This window comes from Phallusia mammillata, chromosome 8 (assembly GCF_965637545.1).
Source record: "Phallusia mammillata chromosome 8, kaPhaMamm4.hap1.1, whole genome shotgun sequence".
Taxonomy (NCBI): domain Eukaryota; kingdom Metazoa; phylum Chordata; class Ascidiacea; order Phlebobranchia; family Ascidiidae; genus Phallusia; species Phallusia mammillata.
The window spans coordinates 8,673,231-8,691,526 of NC_137259.1; the positions used below are offsets into that span (position 1 = coordinate 8,673,231).

General features: G+C 38.4%; 3 protein-coding genes across 5 annotated transcripts; all 3 read left to right on the forward strand.

Annotated features, from left to right (window-relative positions):
* Nucleotides 1-660: 660 nt before the first annotated feature.
* LOC145204734 (uncharacterized) lies at nucleotides 661-4,794 on the forward strand. The gene is made up of 12 exons (XM_080077328.1): nucleotides 661-749; nucleotides 908-1,069; nucleotides 1,195-1,402; nucleotides 1,592-1,689; nucleotides 1,749-1,863; nucleotides 2,004-2,178; nucleotides 2,255-2,366; nucleotides 2,494-2,775; nucleotides 2,902-3,202; nucleotides 3,384-3,641; nucleotides 4,106-4,337; nucleotides 4,474-4,794. Exons 1-12 carry the CDS (start codon nucleotides 664-666, stop codon nucleotides 4,560-4,562), a joined length of 2,118 nt encoding a protein of 705 aa, XP_079933454.1. The 5' UTR covers nucleotides 661-663; the 3' UTR covers nucleotides 4,563-4,794.
* A 113-nt stretch (nucleotides 4,795-4,907) lies between these two features.
* LOC145204736 (uncharacterized) lies at nucleotides 4,908-5,834 on the forward strand. Its single transcript, XM_080077332.1, has 3 exons — nucleotides 4,908-4,972; nucleotides 5,071-5,578; nucleotides 5,677-5,834. Exons 1-3 carry the CDS (start codon nucleotides 4,908-4,910, stop codon nucleotides 5,812-5,814), a joined length of 711 nt encoding a protein of 236 aa, XP_079933458.1. The 3' UTR covers nucleotides 5,815-5,834.
* Nucleotides 5,835-7,653: 1,819 nt separating this feature from the next.
* Nucleotides 7,654-18,060, forward strand: LOC145204411 (breast cancer anti-estrogen resistance protein 3-like). 3 transcript variants are annotated; one of them, XM_080076947.1, is made up of 12 exons: nucleotides 7,654-9,292; nucleotides 11,226-11,488; nucleotides 11,621-12,724; nucleotides 13,514-13,670; nucleotides 13,853-13,990; nucleotides 14,499-14,578; nucleotides 14,775-14,868; nucleotides 15,062-15,139; nucleotides 15,352-15,472; nucleotides 15,708-15,880; nucleotides 16,362-16,488; nucleotides 17,230-18,060. In XM_080076947.1, exons 1-12 carry the CDS (start codon nucleotides 9,281-9,283, stop codon nucleotides 17,382-17,384), a joined length of 2,502 nt encoding a protein of 833 aa, XP_079933073.1. In that variant the 5' UTR covers nucleotides 7,654-9,280; the 3' UTR covers nucleotides 17,385-18,060. The 3 variants fall into 3 exon arrangements, with proteins under 3 accessions (XP_079933073.1, XP_079933071.1, XP_079933072.1); XM_080076945.1 differs by lacking the exon at nucleotides 7,654-9,292 and adding an exon at nucleotides 9,307-10,120; XM_080076946.1 differs by lacking the exon at nucleotides 7,654-9,292 and adding an exon at nucleotides 10,127-10,262.
* The last annotated feature ends 236 nt before the right edge of the window (nucleotides 18,061-18,296 follow it).

The following is an 18,296-nucleotide window of genomic DNA, read 5'->3' on the forward strand; positions in this document are numbered from 1 at the left end:
TGCAGATGACCATAAACGATTCAGGGCAGATTTCAGATATAATCACACGCATACTATACTTACTCATAGCTGTAGATACAAAGGTTGCAGATGGTTCAACAGATGTTTTGTTTCGTTTTAATTAACACAGTTTTTCAAAACTCTGTTAAATCAAAATAGTGAGAATTTACATTTAGACATAATACGCATTGTGTTTTTGAAAGTGATTTTCACCCAAATGATATGTTAGATTCTAACAGTTGGAACAATATATTAGGACATGTTGTATAGGCTATACATGTCTTTCTGTGACTACAACTTTTTCACGGAGTTTGAAGAAAAGCAGGTTTAAATTTGGTTTTATAGCCATTTTTATTTTCCACGACTTACTGTTAAGTAACAACAGTAATTCTATGCAAATTGGTAGTAATATTGCATTGAAAGACATAGGAACGAAATGTCGGTAAATACAAACCTAATGATTAGTACCCAACTAATAAAGCATTTGCAGGAGGCTAGGCGAAACTTCTTGAAACCTACAAATGATTCCCTAGGATACCGTGACACCCCGGTCGGGAACCATTGATTTACTTGTTAGCATAGCACTAGACAGTAGCTTTCAACGCCAGATGCTCGTGCAAACCGATTTTTTGTTACGTTCAGTTTACTTATAGTAGCGACAATATGTCACTCAGGATTGTTTGTTGTTTATTTGCCTGCTGCTTATTCATTCAAAGTTCGTCTGTGAAAGCATGTCCCGGAACATGCAGGTAAGTTTCCTTTCAAGTTTCAACAAACTTTGTTTTAATTATTGTTATTTATATTTTTTATTCATAAGGTTATGTTTTTTGTCCAATCTTACATCACACTCATACTTATATAATGTATCTTTTTTGCTGCTGGATGTAAAACTGGTATTCTTTTTCAGCTGCTTTGGATTCGGTGGAGAGTGGATTACTGATTGTACAAACAGAGGATTGACCAGTGTTCCAACAAGCGAAATTGACACGAACACCACAGAATTGCTGCTTCAGATGAATGAAATAACTGATCTTCCAGTCGGCTCTTTTGGGGGCCTACCAAACATTCGGTAAGTTGAATTTAAACTATTAAGCAGGTAATAAAGTAACTTGAAAAGTATTTCTTACTTTTGCATTTTTGTATTTAGCATAGGTTTAACTATTCCTAAAAAATTAACAACTTCAAAATTTTAAGGTATTTGTATTTGCAAGAAAATACAATCCAAACTGTAGCAAAGGAAGCATTCCAAGGTTTAACATCATTGGAATATCTTCGTATTCACAACAATGAGTTGACCTCACTCGATATTGATTTCTCGCACACACCCAACCTAAAACTGCTTCTAGCTCAAAACAACTGGATTTCATCCTTGTCAAAAGAAAACTTTCTTGGCCTTTCTAATGTAAGAAACCCTCTTTTTAGTATTTTTAATAATTTTGAAGATAACATTTTTCTGTGAAATCGCAGCGGCCAATCTATTGAATTTTAACCCGATTTTTACATTACCTTTAACTGCACATCATTGGCTTAATCTTTAACTTTTACTGAATATTGCTGACAACAGATGCTTGTAAAATATTTTTTATTACAGATTGAAATAATGTCGTTTGGTGCTAACGGTTTGACAAACATTGATACTGATGCCTTTTGCGACCTTACAAGCTTGAAAAATCTTGACCTCAGCGGATGGTAAGTGACCCGATAAACGAGCTACTAAAAGTGATTATAAACAGAGTTTTGTGACACAGGTCAGTTGCTATTCCGGATGTTGCCACCTTTGAATGTATTGACAACTTGGAAACACTTTATATGAACAACATTAATACCTTACAATGTGACGACCAGTTGCGAGAATTCAAAGAGGTTTGGTATAAACTTGTGCACCGTTTTATGTCATCGTGGCTGTACCCTTATGTCAAGTTTTAAATGCATGATAAATAATTAGAGAATATGTCGTTTTCGCTTTCAGTGATCAACTATAGTACTTTTCTGCTCGTGTTTAGTGGGGTGATGACCGAACAAATCCATTGCACCATCAACTCACTATGAGATGCGGGAGCCCAGAATCTTTGCAAGGAGTGTTTCTTAGCAGTTTGTCAGTCAAAAACCTTGTTGCATCAGATGCTTGTCCTGACCAGTGTGCTTGTTTTATGAACATTGTTGACTGCGCTAACCGAGGTAAATCTGGTCCCAACGGAATAAGAAATCACTTCTAATCACTTGTTTTACGACAACCGTATGTTTTCTGCTACAGGTTTAACGTCAATTCCAGGCAATATTTCTGGACATACTAAAGAATTATTTCTGCAAGGTAATGACATCAGAGCTCTGCCTGCGAACGACATGCTGCATTTACCCAACTTGGCGTAAGTCAACTTACTAAATTGACACACAAACAATTATCTTTCATGCTCTTTGCTGGATTGCGTTTAGGTTTAACTGATGTTTCGTGAGTTACATTCCATTAACCCATGTGTTCCACTTTTTTCATAGATTCCTGTATCTTCACGACAACATGTTGTCAACAATAAACGAACTCGCTTTTAATGGAATAGGAGCCAGTTTAAGAACTCTGACTCTACATGACAACCAGATTCGAACACTACCAACTGCCGTGTTTAGAGATGCGGTTGCGTTGCAAGTTCTTAACCTAAACGACAATCTTCTGACCCGAATTTCCTCTGTTCTGTTGACCAATGCCACTAATTTGGTGCAGATTTCTTTCTACAACAACCAGATTGATACGATTGGTGACATCGCATTCAACGGGTTAAGGTTAGTACATACGTAATCCCATAACCGCAAACAAGTCAATCTATATATAAATGCTAAAAAAGTTTTAACCGGGTTATAATATCTAGTAGTTGTTGTTGTTAATGGAGTTCTGTTGTGTATTTGCAGCAAGCTACGCTACCTTGGTTTGGCAAACAACCTTCTCACCCAAGCACCTGAACTGAGTGGTGCCGAATACCCCGATTTGTATTTAGTGGATGTAGCTGACAATCGGCTTGAATCCTTGCCCAAAGTTCCAAGCACAGCAAACCAAGTTTATGCAAACGGAAACGCTGTAAAGTCGTTGGAGTCCGCAACGTTTGCTGATGCTACACAGCTATATGAGTTGTTTCTAATCGATAATCAAGTTTCCACTATTGAAAACAACGCGTTTGCCGGAGCAGAAAATCTTGGATGGATTGATTTGACGGTGGGCTATATATTGCATGTGATGTGCATGTGCATTCGACCTTACATTTAATAGCATAAGCATCCCTATACAAAATTTATAAATGTGTATTGTAAAAATACACATATAAGAGTTTAAATGTTCCAATGCATATTAAACCTTAAACTTTCATTTCGGTAATTAGGTGTTTTTTGCATCCTAGGGCAACAGTTTGTCTTCGGTAAACGACAACATGTTTACTAACCTCCCAAACCTGCAGGGTTTGTACTTGGGATCCAATTTGGCGTTGGATCAAGTTACAACAAATGCATTTAGCAGTTTTAGTTCTAGCCTCCGGAGACTGTCGTTAAACAACTGCAGCTTTTCTCAGCTCGATCCCAAGGCATTAAGTTATTTGACGAACAGCGATCTTGTGCTTTGGCTGGCACACAATCCCTGGTATTGTGACTGCAAGCTGAAGGTATTATGTATTTTATTACTCAGTTCACTTAACTTTACAACTAAAACGATGTAACTGCTGTGTAGGACTAAATAAAGGCTCTTTAGAAGCTAGAGCAGAAAGTTTTGCCTTGCAAAATTAGAACAGGAAACGTGTCTTTTTCTTTCAAAACGATGGAATGATATGAATAGTTTCTGAGAAAACTAAACCTTGTTACAAATCCCACTTATATATTTTACGCTAAATGTAATTTAACCCTAACTTATTTTCGACTTGATATAATAATAACATGGGGCCTACAGTTTGATAAGAAATAAATCCAAAGACTTTAAAATTAACGCATGCATTTTCTAATGTTTTATGTCTCATAATAAAGCTTGTTAAGCTTGTTAAGAAACTCATCCTATATTGTATCCAATCGAAACGATAGAACTTTTGGTTTCGTATCCACTCGGACACTTTTAAATGAAAGCCTATTTCAACAGCAACTCGCTGCATATGTCGTCGACACAACGGTGAACGACGTAGAAGATACAAGATGCACAGGACCCAAAGACCTCACTGGACATCGAATTGACTATGTAAACTTCAACGCATTGTGTCAAGATTTGGGGCTAATTATTGCCCTGCCTATCGTATGTGCGGTGTTGTTGTTTCTGGGTGCTACCGTAGTTTTATTCAAAATCCAAGGAAATGAAAAGATCAAAGACTTACCTGGTAAAATTTAATTGTGTTTTTGTGCTAATGGATTTTTCATGTATTGCAACGATTTTGTCTTTTTGTTGTCAGGTGCTAAGTTTACACTAGGACGTTTATTGTAGTGTGATATGACCCAGCTACGATTTATTTTTAGACGAAAATCAGTACGAAATTGAAGAACAAGGAAAAAACGGGGTTGTAAATGAGGAGTTCGACAAGGATCTAGCAAAGAGTGAACTCTAAGACGAAAGGAATCAAGCCAACTTTAAACAAATTTCACTTTCCAATGTTCTTACTAATTTGGTAATAATTTTGCCAAATTTGATAAAACTTGAATCTTTATGCTATTTTGCGCCTAATTTTTATTTTCGATGTACAAGACTAATTTTGCTCTTGAACATTAAAGTTGTTTATTGCTGTTTTAAGTTTCAGTGGTAGATAAATGAAGCAAAAAAGGTTTTTCGTAAATTGTCAATTTTGCACGCTTCACTCCAATGAAAAATACAATCATTTTCGCATTGTTACGTAACAGTGTCTGTGACATAATGAGTAGTGGTGTGTAAACAAGGAATTAAGTAGTGCAATAAAATGGGTTCCACAAGCAGGAAGTTAAGAAAGTCTAAAAACAGGAACGAAGGTTTCTCAATTAGCAGGTGACTTGGCCAAAGGTATATAAAGTGTGCGATATAGCGGGGTGCTTTAAAGTATTGTTGTTTGTTTTACCAACTGCTACTCTAAAACTTATTTTTAGCAACTTACAGAACTCCAGAACAGAATCTGAATACTCAATTCCCATTTCAAGAAAAAAGACTTCAACGAGTAGTGTGAGGCAGATTTCAGACGAACATAGCTACAGTCAACAACCATTTGACCTACCAACTTCAAGCACATTTTTGCCGCAACCACAAAGGCAACAAGACAATCACAGTGTCCATACTGATCAAATCAGTTTTACTCGATCCGAGAATGGTGATGTTCTCTCAGAATCGCCATCTAGCGGCGATTCTGCTCACAATGCAATTCCACAACCAGTGTCAGCTAGAGCAAAAAACTGTTTATTTGGAGGGAGAAGACCTTCGCCCTTTCAGAGTTTTGTAAACGAATATTCCAGTGATGATATCAACGAAAAATTGTTTGAGACTGCGCTAGCACATGAAAAGATTACAAAAATTGAAAACCGTTTGGGTAGGATACAGGAAACTTTGGATCTTATTAACAAGCGATTTAAACTTCATGAGGACAACATAGACGAACTACAGGTACAAATTTTGTGAGACAGTTCTTATAATATTTGCAAAAAGGAGCATTGTTTGTAATGTACCACAGTATTTTTTAGTAAAACAATGTACTTTTATAGGAGAGGATGTGCTTTTATGAATTCGGCACACCTGGAACATTTCTTGCATCATTCCGATTTTACTTTTCCCTTTTTAAATGCATTGTAGTTCCGCTTATTGTTGTTGAAGTTATATACCAATTCTCATTTGCAAAATAGAAACGAAATTTTTTTAACAATGGTTATAGTCATCGTGAATCATTCACAGCTTTTTTAGATAAATATTTGCTAAATTGTGAACAAAAAAAAGTAGTTTTTCAGGCGCGGCAATTTAAGGCAAATTTAAAACATAAACATGATTATGAACGTGGTGAAAACGCCATTTGTTTTGTTTCTAGCGGCGCTGTTCTGATATCTGTTAAATTTTCAGCCACGCGTCAGTTCGCCATAGAAAGCAAAATTAACTTGATTTACTTTCATGTCTGATAGCTTGCGGGGCAACTAACCAACGAACCGTGACGTCTATTGTTTGTCTTCGCGCTCGATAGCTTTTCACGCTTGACTAAGTAAGAAACGGTGACCTTTTTCTGCTATTGTGATCACAAGCGACTATTGCCTGGGGCCTTTGCACTGAACTACGTGACGTTTAAGCTGTTAGTTTTTAATGTATTTTAAAGCTTTAACCAAAGCAATCGCAGTGTTAGAAGTATAATGTTACAATTAAGCGGGGTGTCTAGTACAGGTGCTCGTCTGTACAATGACGCGGTATGAAATTAGGCTTACATTTCATCATTCGTGTGCTACAGTGCTTCAGAGATGCCAAGTTAATATATCTGACAACAAACTTTAGAAAGTAACATTGTTGTTTCGTTGAAATGCAGATGTAACTGTGCGACTGATATGGTGGTTGTGTTTGACATTTGCTGAGTTAGCACTTGACAGCGGTTATAAAAGCACATGTATCAATGTGAACAGTGAACACGTTGTATAATACTTGTGTTCAAGGATTATTTACTCATGTTAGGTAACGTAACGTTATCCTTTTAAACTGACAGCATTTCATTTTAAACTTAACATATAACAACCTGAAAGAGTTATCAACAAAACCTTGGAATTGTATGTTTAAAACTTTTTCGGCCCACATAAAAGTACTTCAAAACCTTATTTTTTGTATGATAAAATTTCTAACTTCGCAGTGGTGTATTGGGAACAAGATTTCTTCTAAGATCAAATGAAAATCAGAGTAACTTTATAGTTTTAGATCAAGCAGCGTAACTGTCCTACACTCGTTTAAGTAGGTGGTCAATTTTCCCCCGACAGAGACAACAATATAATTGATTGCAAATAAGGTTGAGATTGTTATGTTGTATTTTTTATAAATGTGTTGTTTCGCCACATTTACGTTTGTTCGGTAAACGTTTTCTTGTCCGGATTTTTTTGTTTGTGAATGAACAATTCAAGGCCCAAGTATGGTAGTCCGCAAAAAAAAGCTGCCGTAAAAACTCAGTTACAGTTACGCTCTGAATCACAAACACTGATTCATCCGTAAAAAATATTCTAGCTATGCGCAGACGAATTTTGCTTTGTCTAACGAACAGCTTTTAAGCAAATGGTAGTTTTGTATCAACTTTTTGAGTCGCCGTCGTACATTTCCATTGTAACAGTTACTCGCAATAACAGCGCACGATGGTGTCGTGTTACTAGTCGAACAGTGACAGTCGTCTTCTAACGTCCACCTCCATTGTAGTGTACCGGTTCTAATAAGGTCGGTAAAGATTGTAAGCGTCCTTTGCTTGACAAGTTTTTACACGCAGTTTTTTAATTAGTTTCCGGTTTAGTAAATGTATATGCATAAATTTTCATGCGAAAAGGTAGCTTACCAATCACACCATACCCTGAAGTCTACTGTCGTGGGTAAATATAAGGGAAGTTCAATTTGGGTACTCATTTTTCGGTGCATCTTGCCTTTTTAGTATGTGTTCAAATTCTTTTCATTCTGAAACTGGGTCTTTTAGGATTAAGTCTTTCAGAATTGTTAACATTTAAAATGCATGGACCAACCAAAAGTAATGTCCATTTGCAAATGTATGAAAAAGATCAACTTTAGGGTAACTTAGTAAACTTTTTAAATTGGTACGGTAATTTACAAGCAAGTAGATATAACTTTGTAATATACAAGTTGTATACACAACTTCAAATAACACAAGGGCTTACACATTCCAAAACAAACTTGTGCGCCCTTTGTGGATGCTACATTTTCTCTGCTGACTTGGGCTGTTGTTTGCCACAACAGGATCAGGTCAGGACACAGTTGTTTTGTGACAGCTGCGGTTTCGAGACAACTTATATCGCACTTTGGGGTTTACGCAAAGCTGCGCCTCGTTGCAAATTAGTTTGCTATAACTCTTGGGAGTGAAAGGAAATAAACGGATAGCCCAGCAGTAACTTAAATGCTGTCATTCTGTGTCACAGCGGTCTCAAGTTAGGCAGGAACTCAACGCGACGGGTGATGCACATTGTTACAACGCTGGCATTGTCCTGTTATCGTCGAAAACCAAACGATTTTTTGAGGAAATGGCAAATTTTAGTGAAATTCGTCCATCTATTAATGTGTTGGTTGAATCCCTGCTATGCACAGTTTTATTACAAAGCAAAACTAAAGAGTATGAAGCAACACAAAGACGATTGTACCAAAGTACCAGATCAGTTATATCTCAGTCAGTTTAGTCGGTTAAACCGGGCGTGTTCCTCCTTGTTAACTGGATGGCTAGTTAAATATTAACTTGACCTTGTTGTCACATCTTACCGTACCTCGCCAGTCGTTATATTTGTTCTGCGATCGTTTACTGTGGATTTTCGCTAAACCAGTTGTAAAACGGATCAGCTCAGTTGATGAGCTCAGTTTGCTTCTTGATCGAGCGTTTACCACAAAGATAGTTAAGAGAAAGGTTGTGAATTAACTCCGTTGTTGCGTCACAGACTCTTCGTGAAGTAGGTTGAATTGTACGTTTCATTCAAGGGCTGGTGTTAAGTTACGTCACGCAGGCAGGTGTACGTGAAAGCCCTTTCGTGTATTTTGGCGCTGTTTGGGGGCGCAACACACGCACATGGTTTTAATTAGATAATGGTCTACTGCCAGTTCAAGCATAAAGCTAGAAACCAGGTACACAAGCGTAGATTCCAATGTTCCTAACTTGTATGGTATGTAACTGAAAATGTATAAATCCTGGCTTTAAGCTCACTTTCTTTTTCAAACGCGTGGTTTAGAGTTTTGTATCGTCTCATGATTTTGCATATCTCCTAAGTTTAAAACCTGACTTTAAATAGCTTTTCCATCCCATGCCAAGACAAAAGCAACGAGCACATAATGACCGACATAGAATACAGTACATGATCCTATTCTTATGAATAGAATATGCTAAAGCTAAAGTAATAACAGATATGAATATACTTCACTGCTTATACGTCGTTGTGGCAGCCGCTTTGTATCCATCCATGTGCACCTTTGCAATATATTTGCATTTCATTTCCATGCCTGAGTTCGGTACTATTTATGTTGCAGTTTATTGTGATCAACAAAAATGTTTGCGAGCAAATTGCCGTAAATCACCTTGCTTGTGTCGTGCAACACTTGTCATCAATTATTTAAATCCAACGTTAAAGTACAGAAGTGCCTGCAACAAGCATGTATGAAGAGGTAAGTGCTAAATACGAAGCACAGTACAGTGCAAACCGCTTTTAACAACGGTCTATCTAACCTACTGCATAATATTTTGTGCTTGTCACTTGTCATATATTGTCCGTCACTTTCTGATGAATAGACTATTTATGTGATTATAATTATCAGTGATTTAGTTCTGTAAATTGCCTGCCATCCAGCCGAAAAACGCAGCCTTTGAAACGTCACTGTTATATTTGTATACAGTACACGTTTAATGCTTCTCTTTCAAACTGCGTATCAACGCTGATTAGGTTATACTCCGTACACTCATTAGCTGCTGCGGCGTAGCTAGAACTATAAGCGGGCCGATCGTAGCGAGATTTTACTAAATTAGTGCTAAAAGTCGCTCCATTAGCGAAAGCGACACTACAAAGCCAGAACAAGATAGCCGAAAGTCAATAAGATAGGTTTACATCAGAGTGCTAGACACGGACGGCATCATCAAAAAACAGTTTTACTTACGTTTACGCAGCCTAACCTATCACCAGTCAGTCTGGTTTATTTCAGATCAGATTAGATTAGCTGCATTTCCTACATGCTTTTCAGACCTTACAAGAAACTGTTTGTCAGACGTTGACACCAGAGTGCTGTTAGCCCACCTTTATTGATCCTTAATGGCTTCGTTCAATGGAAATATTGACCTGCAGTCGTAGTGTAACTTACCCTATCTCTAGTGACATTTCGATTAGATCAGGTACTGAATCTGCTGTCAAGCTTGCAACTACGAGTTTAGAAGTTGACTGGATTAAATGTTTATGTTTGTTTGAAAGAGAGATGCTTTGTTCAAGGTGTTCACCATTTCGGGTAAGGGTCAATTGTTAGATGGTTGCCACAGGTGGCTCTGATGTTTGCACGATAAAAAAAAACTATTGTTTATGTATTTTAACCGAGTTGCAGTCATATTTGCTCACAAACTTCGTTTACCAGAATGAGACGCACAAAAAGGGTAGGTATACCTTTGCAAACTTCGCGCCTAAAATAGAATGCTACACTCATCATTTACTTAATGTGTGAACTCATCAGAAAACTGTTACCATTAACGCATTAATGAGTGTGTAGAGGACGGTGCGATTTTATACCCAAACGTTTCGCGTGGTCATTATATGTTACGTCCTGCATCTAAGGTATACTAATGTTACGAAATATTCCTAATACAGTGCAACAAACACACTTTAATGTAATTTAGTGTAAATGGTGAAAATATCGGCATGTCAAAAAATATGTACCATGTTTTTGGACGAGCGTATACACCTGTAACGCCATAAGAGTTCATCCTTTACATGCCTTTCAATTTCCTGTGTAATTACCGCGTATGTGGTTTGGCAGCCAGGTTTGATTATTGAGCCAATAAAAGGGTGACGTTGTATTAAACTGTTCGTTTTAACATATGCAAACCGTTATTATATCAAATATGAATCTTTTTTTTCAAATAAGAGACTGTTTGATGTTACTATTTTAACCATAATAGAACGCGTGTATCACATGCAAAAACTGGAAACATATTGCCACCTAGAATTGAAAAAGTACGTATACGTTAAATGAACCAAATTTTAGGGCATGAAATGTTCCTAAATTATAACGCTTTTACAGATTTTACAGAATGAGAGGAAAGACAAATTTGTATCAGCAACTAAATCATGTTAATCTTTTTTCGATAGTGTTACTGTTGCCGCAACATTTCTCGATACAATAGTCAAAGATATTATTTAAATCTATAATATGAAAATTCGAAAGTTTTTTCACACAAAGCTACCTTGCTGCGATTTAGTTTGTTATTTAAAACATCGATTAAAAGAATACTTACTATAATTACAGAATGAAAAAATACGACTCGTCACCGCAAATATTCCCAATATTCTCAGTCGTGTTTTCGTAATGCAGATTACACGACCTAACATATTTTTTACAGCTTACTCCCACTCACACATCGTTGGCGAGAGGCAACGGGAGTCAGCATGTTCAAAATGTCGAATTCCCCAACAAAGTGACGGCAGAAATGCTGCGGAAAGATTTAGAGAGCGAACTTAAGTTGGACAGCAGTGATATCAGGAGTTATGCTTGGTACCACGGAAAACTTCCACGAGATGTCGCCGAAGAACTGGCAAAACATGATGGAGATTTTTTGATTCGCGAATCAGTTTCCAGTCCAGGCGAATTTGTTCTTACAATCAGGTTAAAGCCTTGTAATTTCATCTTTTTTAGTTTTATAAACACGATTATGTTGTGTATACTGTGTATGCGAAAGTAACTTTGTTTACACATATCTTGTCTCTAAAACAATTTATTTTTTTATTGTATTTGCAGGTGGAACAGTTCTGTTTTGCATTTTAAAATCAATCAAACGTTTCTGACACAAGGTGCACTACAGGCCAAAGCGCAATACCAGTTTGAGCGCGAGAGTTTTGACTCCATTCCTGCTTTAATCATGTTTCACTTCGGAAAAAGCATTCCGATTTCCCTTAACACGGGCGCAGTTATTCGACGCCCGGTCAACCGAAGCGTCCCCTTGTCATTCTCTGATGCGAAATATTCATCGCTGCGTCGTCAGCCTCGATCGCAAAACGGCAGCGTAAAAGCAACGATTTCGTCACAGCCAGTGTCATACACGCATTCAACATCCCTGTCTTCATCATCTTTGTCATCTGAATCTTCTTCGTCAAATCCTGACAACAGCGACCCTCGTTTACAGGCCCGCTATCAGCATCGAGCTAATATGTCTCCAGACCACTTACAACGTCACACCACTGATCCTCTACCTGTACTTCCCCCATCTGTCAGTCCCACGGCTCACATGGACTATCCTCGGAGTCCTAGGTCTCCAATGACGGGTCCGGCTTCACCAGTTACCCGCGGTTCGGCGTTAAGATCATCTCTTCCTAAACCCTTTCCTCTTAACCTTCCCGCACAACCCCAAAACAGCAATGATTCAATGTTGATGGTTTCGCAAACTGGGCAACGCCCACTAAGTCAAGTTGAAGTGCACATGGAAAGTCACGGCAAACCTGTGGGACGCGCGGGCTCAGAGCCACAACTCAGTCCTACAAAGACTAAAGCTCCTGTAGTAGACGAAGTTGGACCACTGCTTAGCATGCGAGGTGCATCGATTCGTGGCAGCCAAACTCGCCCAGATGGCTCCCCAGGTGGCGCTGGAGTTCCACCCAAACCTAGTCGGGTGCCTTCTTTCCGGAGACCCGTGATTCGCCACCGAGGTTCGCGATCCGCCGAAAATACACCTTTGGCTAATGTAGAAAACTTACAACCTTCAAAACTGAAAAAGCAAGGCAACGTTACAGCTACACCCAGCAAGTCTCAACCAATGAAGGGCGGTAGCCTAAGTGAACCGAACACTCCCCTAACTTCACAGCAGCTGGGAGACCGCCACGACAAACCTGACAATAAACCGTTGCGGTAAATCAATGCTTTTAATGGATGAATAATTATTAAACAGCATGTAATGCTCCTTAAAGCGGCGAATTATTTAGGCTTGACTTAGACCTTTCGTCGCTTTGTAGAATTAATCAAAATGGAGGGTATTGATCGTACATACACTGTACCGAGCCGAACCCAAGTCATAACACATTTTAAGGCTTTACCCGAGCGGTCATTTTCGCCAATGAATGGAAAGACATGTTTTACAATGTGTGTCAATGTGTTCGTTGTATTCATATCAATTCATAAAACTCAAGTGTACTCGGTATCAACGTATTTGGCCTTCACAGGTAGACATGTTTATCTGTAACGTGACCCTGGTGTGTAAGCTTAGTCACATTAGTTTGTCCTTTAACTTTACGTGACCAATACAATTCGTCATATATAATGTGCCGAACACTACTCACCACCGGTTATGATAACGCGACATTGTTTACTAACCTAATGTTGTTATGCGAACTAATAAGACCTTCGGGCGTCGCCAATAATTTCGATCTAACCGAGCCGTTTGCAATTATCCCTATAAAGTCTCATCCCTACTTGAACGTCAGTTGCCAACCCGCAACAGTTTCGTCATCGAAAGGAAGTTTCCACCCGTTGTTGCGATTTTGAGTCTTAATAGCACGAAATCGCAACACGTACAAACTTGTATTTGCCTTTTACCGACATACAGTAGATAAAATGCATACATTTACCAGAGCAATGACCTTGTAGTAGCCGACTCCTGGTTTTCAAAATTGCTGGTTGTTTAAAACAATATCTTTGCAGGTCCAATGTCACAAGATCAAACGCCGAAGCTGTCAAGTCGAACCCTAATCACAACCAGTCACGTAGATCCGCCAATGTGACATCACTATTAAAAGGAAGTGACGTCGGAGCCCGTCGAACGTCGGTGAATAACGGCCAGCAAATGTCAGCGTTCAATGTAAGCGACAAACAGTTGATAAATGTCACGTACTCGGATATGCAGACTTTTCATGAAATTAACGAACATTTTACAAACACGAATCAAGTCACGATGACAATTTATTGTGTTGCATACAATCGGCGTTTGAATTCCTGTGACTGTTGTTAAGCTGTGTCATGTTTTTACGAATTTAATTTCAGATGCAGCAATTTAACAGCCTTCTGCTTTCCGTCGAAAACAAACCCGTCGATATTACTGCTATGGCTGAAGTCAAAACCCTACTACTTAAAACCGACCCATTCAAGTTAGCTCGGCATATGACTGCAGTGGACTGCAAGGTAAATTCCCATTTTGTTTCATACGATTGTGACATATTTATTTAGTACCAGCTTTGATTTACGCATTTTTTTTCTGAGTGTAAAGTGTCATTGCTTTTCCTATATGCCTTCAGTATCCTGCAATCCATTCAACTTAAACTTAGTCTACATTCATTACGTGTACATATTTATACTTCACATTTCCTGAACCTGGTTTGACCGTGAATTGCCTTAGCTTGAACGGAAATAGTGCGTAATTTTACTGCGGATTTTCCCTTTAGGTGGCGCTTTTAATAATACTGATGCTTAATGACGTGACCTATTTTCGTGTCACTTGGGTGCGTCTTTCGTAAATTCGTTGAATCAGAATTTGCGATAAATGCCATTTTATGGGGCGTTGTAAAGCAAATGTCAACTGTAAAATGACTTGGACCTACCGATTCCACACGATACAGTGTATACAACAATTTCCAGTATCAATATGTAATGCAACTTGTCGTTGTTTGTAATGTGATTGTTATGTAAACAGGTTTGCCAAGTTGAGAAAGACGGCTTGCAAGACATCATTCTTCCCAAAGGCGACCAACTGCGGAAAGACATCATGGAACGGTAGCAAAATTTATTTCAAATGTTACAGATAAGTATCACAGTCACACACAGCAGCAACACGCTGAAAAACTTCTGCAGTGCTATCAACGTTACATCACACAATAGTAAAAACCAAAGTAAAACCTTTTATAATCACCATCTTCAGACGACAAGTAGTACAAAACTACACTAGGTAAAAACAGTTGTTTGTGTTCAGGTTTCAATGTATAGCGTTCTGGGTTGCAGTTTGTGTTTTGCGTGGATGTCCATCACACGAGGAACGGGTCGAAATGCTCAACGTATTTATTCAGGTAAGTTTGCGAACATACATTCACGTAAGCTAATAATCACCTTGAACATATCCTTTACGAAACTTGTCTAGTCTTCAACTTGCCTTTAAACCTGCATTTTGCGAAACCAACGATGTGAAAAAATGTTGTTTGCCTCCAATCTGTTTATCTAATTACATTGCTGTGTAATTTCATGGCATGTTTATTGTTTCAGGTTGCAAACGAACTTGTTCACAGCTTAGGAAACGTTTTTGGATTTTCGGCCCTTATGGCAGGTCTCACATGCCCCCAGGTAACCAAAATTACACATTGTGAAAACATCGAGATTCTATACTGGTTGTTATTGCAAATGGATCGAAAACTGGATTTAAATTAAATCGATTTTACTAAAAAAAGATGCACGTATGATGTGTCCCATAAATGTCTATGACATGTGTTGCACCACCGTTAATGCGCAGTTTTCATAATGTTGCCTCCATTACTTAAAAGCGTGTTTTTTGCTAGCTTTGCGAACTCCGTGAGCTGTGGGTCTCCCTACAACAGCGTTACACCAACAATGCAGTTACTATGGAAAAGAAACTCCGACCTCTGTTGACCTTTCTGGACGAGGGGAGAGGTCAAATTAGTAAGTCACTAAATTTAAAGGAGACAACGCAGTTGCAACGCGTATTCGTCAAACGCTTGTTTTGCTCATGTTTTTTGTATTTCGTGTTCTTTTACCGTCAGTAGATATTTATCTTGTCAACACTTCCGTTTTGTTGATAATTAATTAATCAAATCACTAAAATGTACAAACACCATTCAAAGGCGGTGTCCACTGGCTCATAATGATGCGACCCTCAACAAAATCTGATTTTTAGATCTCGTTTCATCATGTATTCCTCACATTATGCCAATCATACGCTTCTACGAGAATCCACTGCCGGGTATTCCCCACACATCGTCCAATGCGAAACACCCGACAGTGAAACAACTTTCCGCATCCGAAGGGGATTTGCTTGGCAGCGTCGCAAGTGGCGGAAATGAAACTTCGGTAAGTTTTTTTGGTATGCTTATGTAAAGATTTTTTAACACATTCCCACCACCAGTGATATTACAGGGAGGTGTCAACACTCTGCGCCTATTTAACTCTGAATGCAACTTCAATAACTTTGTAAGGAAAAGTACCAGTGTCTAAACCCGAAATCATTACTTCCGCATAAAGTTAGAAATTTCAAACTACTTCATCAACTTAAAGCTGACATCATGCTGATGTAATTTTTAAAAAATAACACAACATCAGATGCTGTACAAACTTCTAAAATTAACTTCCCGGAAGAAACGGTAACTGATACCAACTCCTGGCACGTAGACCAACGTGTCCCCGGCCAGTGGCAAAGATCGGACTGAGTTTGATTGATGTCTGTCCTCCTGAAACAACCCTGGCACCGTCTTTCCGGTCATTTCGTGTGCATTGTAATGAGAAACACCCTGGTGTGCGCCTACAAATCAATGCGTCGTGTTTATTTTTGCAGGAACGGGAGTGGTGGCAAAACCTACCTGACGACAGCTTCGACAGTCTGATGGCTCAATTAATGGCCGCGCGTACCGTTCTGACGTCACTAAGCAAATTCCGCACAAACGCTAAATCGAAATTGCACGGTAAGACATGTCGCAATTGAGTATTGATCGCCTGTGCATTAGTAATACTGCTGCGGCGTGCACAGGTAACGAGCAGTTTATACAAACAACGAAATGGTTTCGGCAGCCTGTCGGTTGGTACTTGTGTTTAAAAATTTACACGATTTGCAAACAGGTTGTTTTCGTTATCACAGCAAAATTGTCACAGTGATTTCCATTTTCATTTAAGTTTTAATCAGTTTTCCATTAAGCATATTTAGTTGCATTGACTACATACTTAAAACGCATTGTGTAGAACACCAAGCTACCAAATCAGTTTCTCCAAAACGATATGCATGACAGTTGAGATAGTTAATGAGCGACCCTTAAAACGTTGCTTGCCGCATCGCATTGTGGGTAATGTTGGCGTATCAGTCAACGCACGACGCTTTTCCGCAACCTTTTAACGTCCGGTTGACATGCACACCACGTCATGGCCCTCTGAAGTTAAGAGGAACCGCATATCATGAGTCGCTGCATCAATTTACAAGTTGGATGATCCCTGTTTCCATTTCCCTAAGTATACAAACATCCACGCAAATTACTTAAATTGAATCATACATTATGCACATATTTTTCTCCTTTTTTGCAAATTATTTTTTGACTCTATAGTGTTAAATAACGTGTACTGTTTAGCATGCATTTTACTACTGCAAATTTTTTTAGACATTTCTTCCCAGCTTAACAATTGTATTTTTAACAAAAAAAACTTTTACGAATTAGATTTTGAAACGATTCCAAAACTAGAAGAAATCTTTGCTACCGAATTTCACCTTCGTCTTTTGTGGGGATCAAAAGGAGCAGAAGTGGAAAGAACTGAACGTTACCAGAAGTTCGATCGAGTCATAACGTTAATGGCTAAACGTCTAAGCGGATAAAATCGCATTACAATGCAAAATTATTGATCCACAAACAAACTAATATCTGACCAACTTGAGTTTGCGAACGACGCTTTACCGACATCATTGCATGTTCATAATAATAGCTGTCCTTTTGTGCAGAATAAATTGCGGTGTCCCACTTCTTAACTTGTTTTTGTGCGTGATATCAAATAGCTCGATGAAATTGACTTAACTTTTGTCCGAATCGTGGACGTACGCGTGTGGCGACGATTTTCTCCAAAGCAATTTTCAGCTTACAGAAAGGTTTCATTGCTTGTATGTATCACGAAATTGCAGTTGTACCACAAGCTCAAGTTGTACAGCGAAGTTCTATTTTAAACATTTACCTTGATATTTTGGCAGCAAATGCGTTTATACAGCAACCACTTAAATTGCGTAACTTGAATCACGTAACAAAAGTTTTTTTTAACCATTTTGATAACCATGTGCTTAACCACGCAAATTTCCCTCAAACAATATGTGTATTTTAAATGTTTTTGTTTTTAAATATCGTCCTTTTGCAAGTTTTTGTTTCTGTAATTTGTGCTAATTTGTTTTTAAGTGCCTTTTTGTCGCATTTGTTGTTATGTTCCATTTTCCAAATCCGTTGTGTATTAATCAAATTATGTACTTTTTTGCACTTACTGTTTAAAAGTAAACTATTTTAATCGTAGCTTGCTTGCTTGCTTGTGGTTTGGCAGAAACAAATAAGTAGCAACTGCTGTTTACACAGAAGGTTTGACCGAAGCTGCAAAGAAGGCAGATGTGGCTTTATCGCCGTCCACCATGTTGATTCTTTAATGCAATAAAATTCTTAATAAAACTTTCCCAGCAACGTTTCTGTCTAAAAGTGTGACCGCGTTTTATTTTGCCGACACGACTTGGCTTGGCAGCGGCGCTGTCAAACAA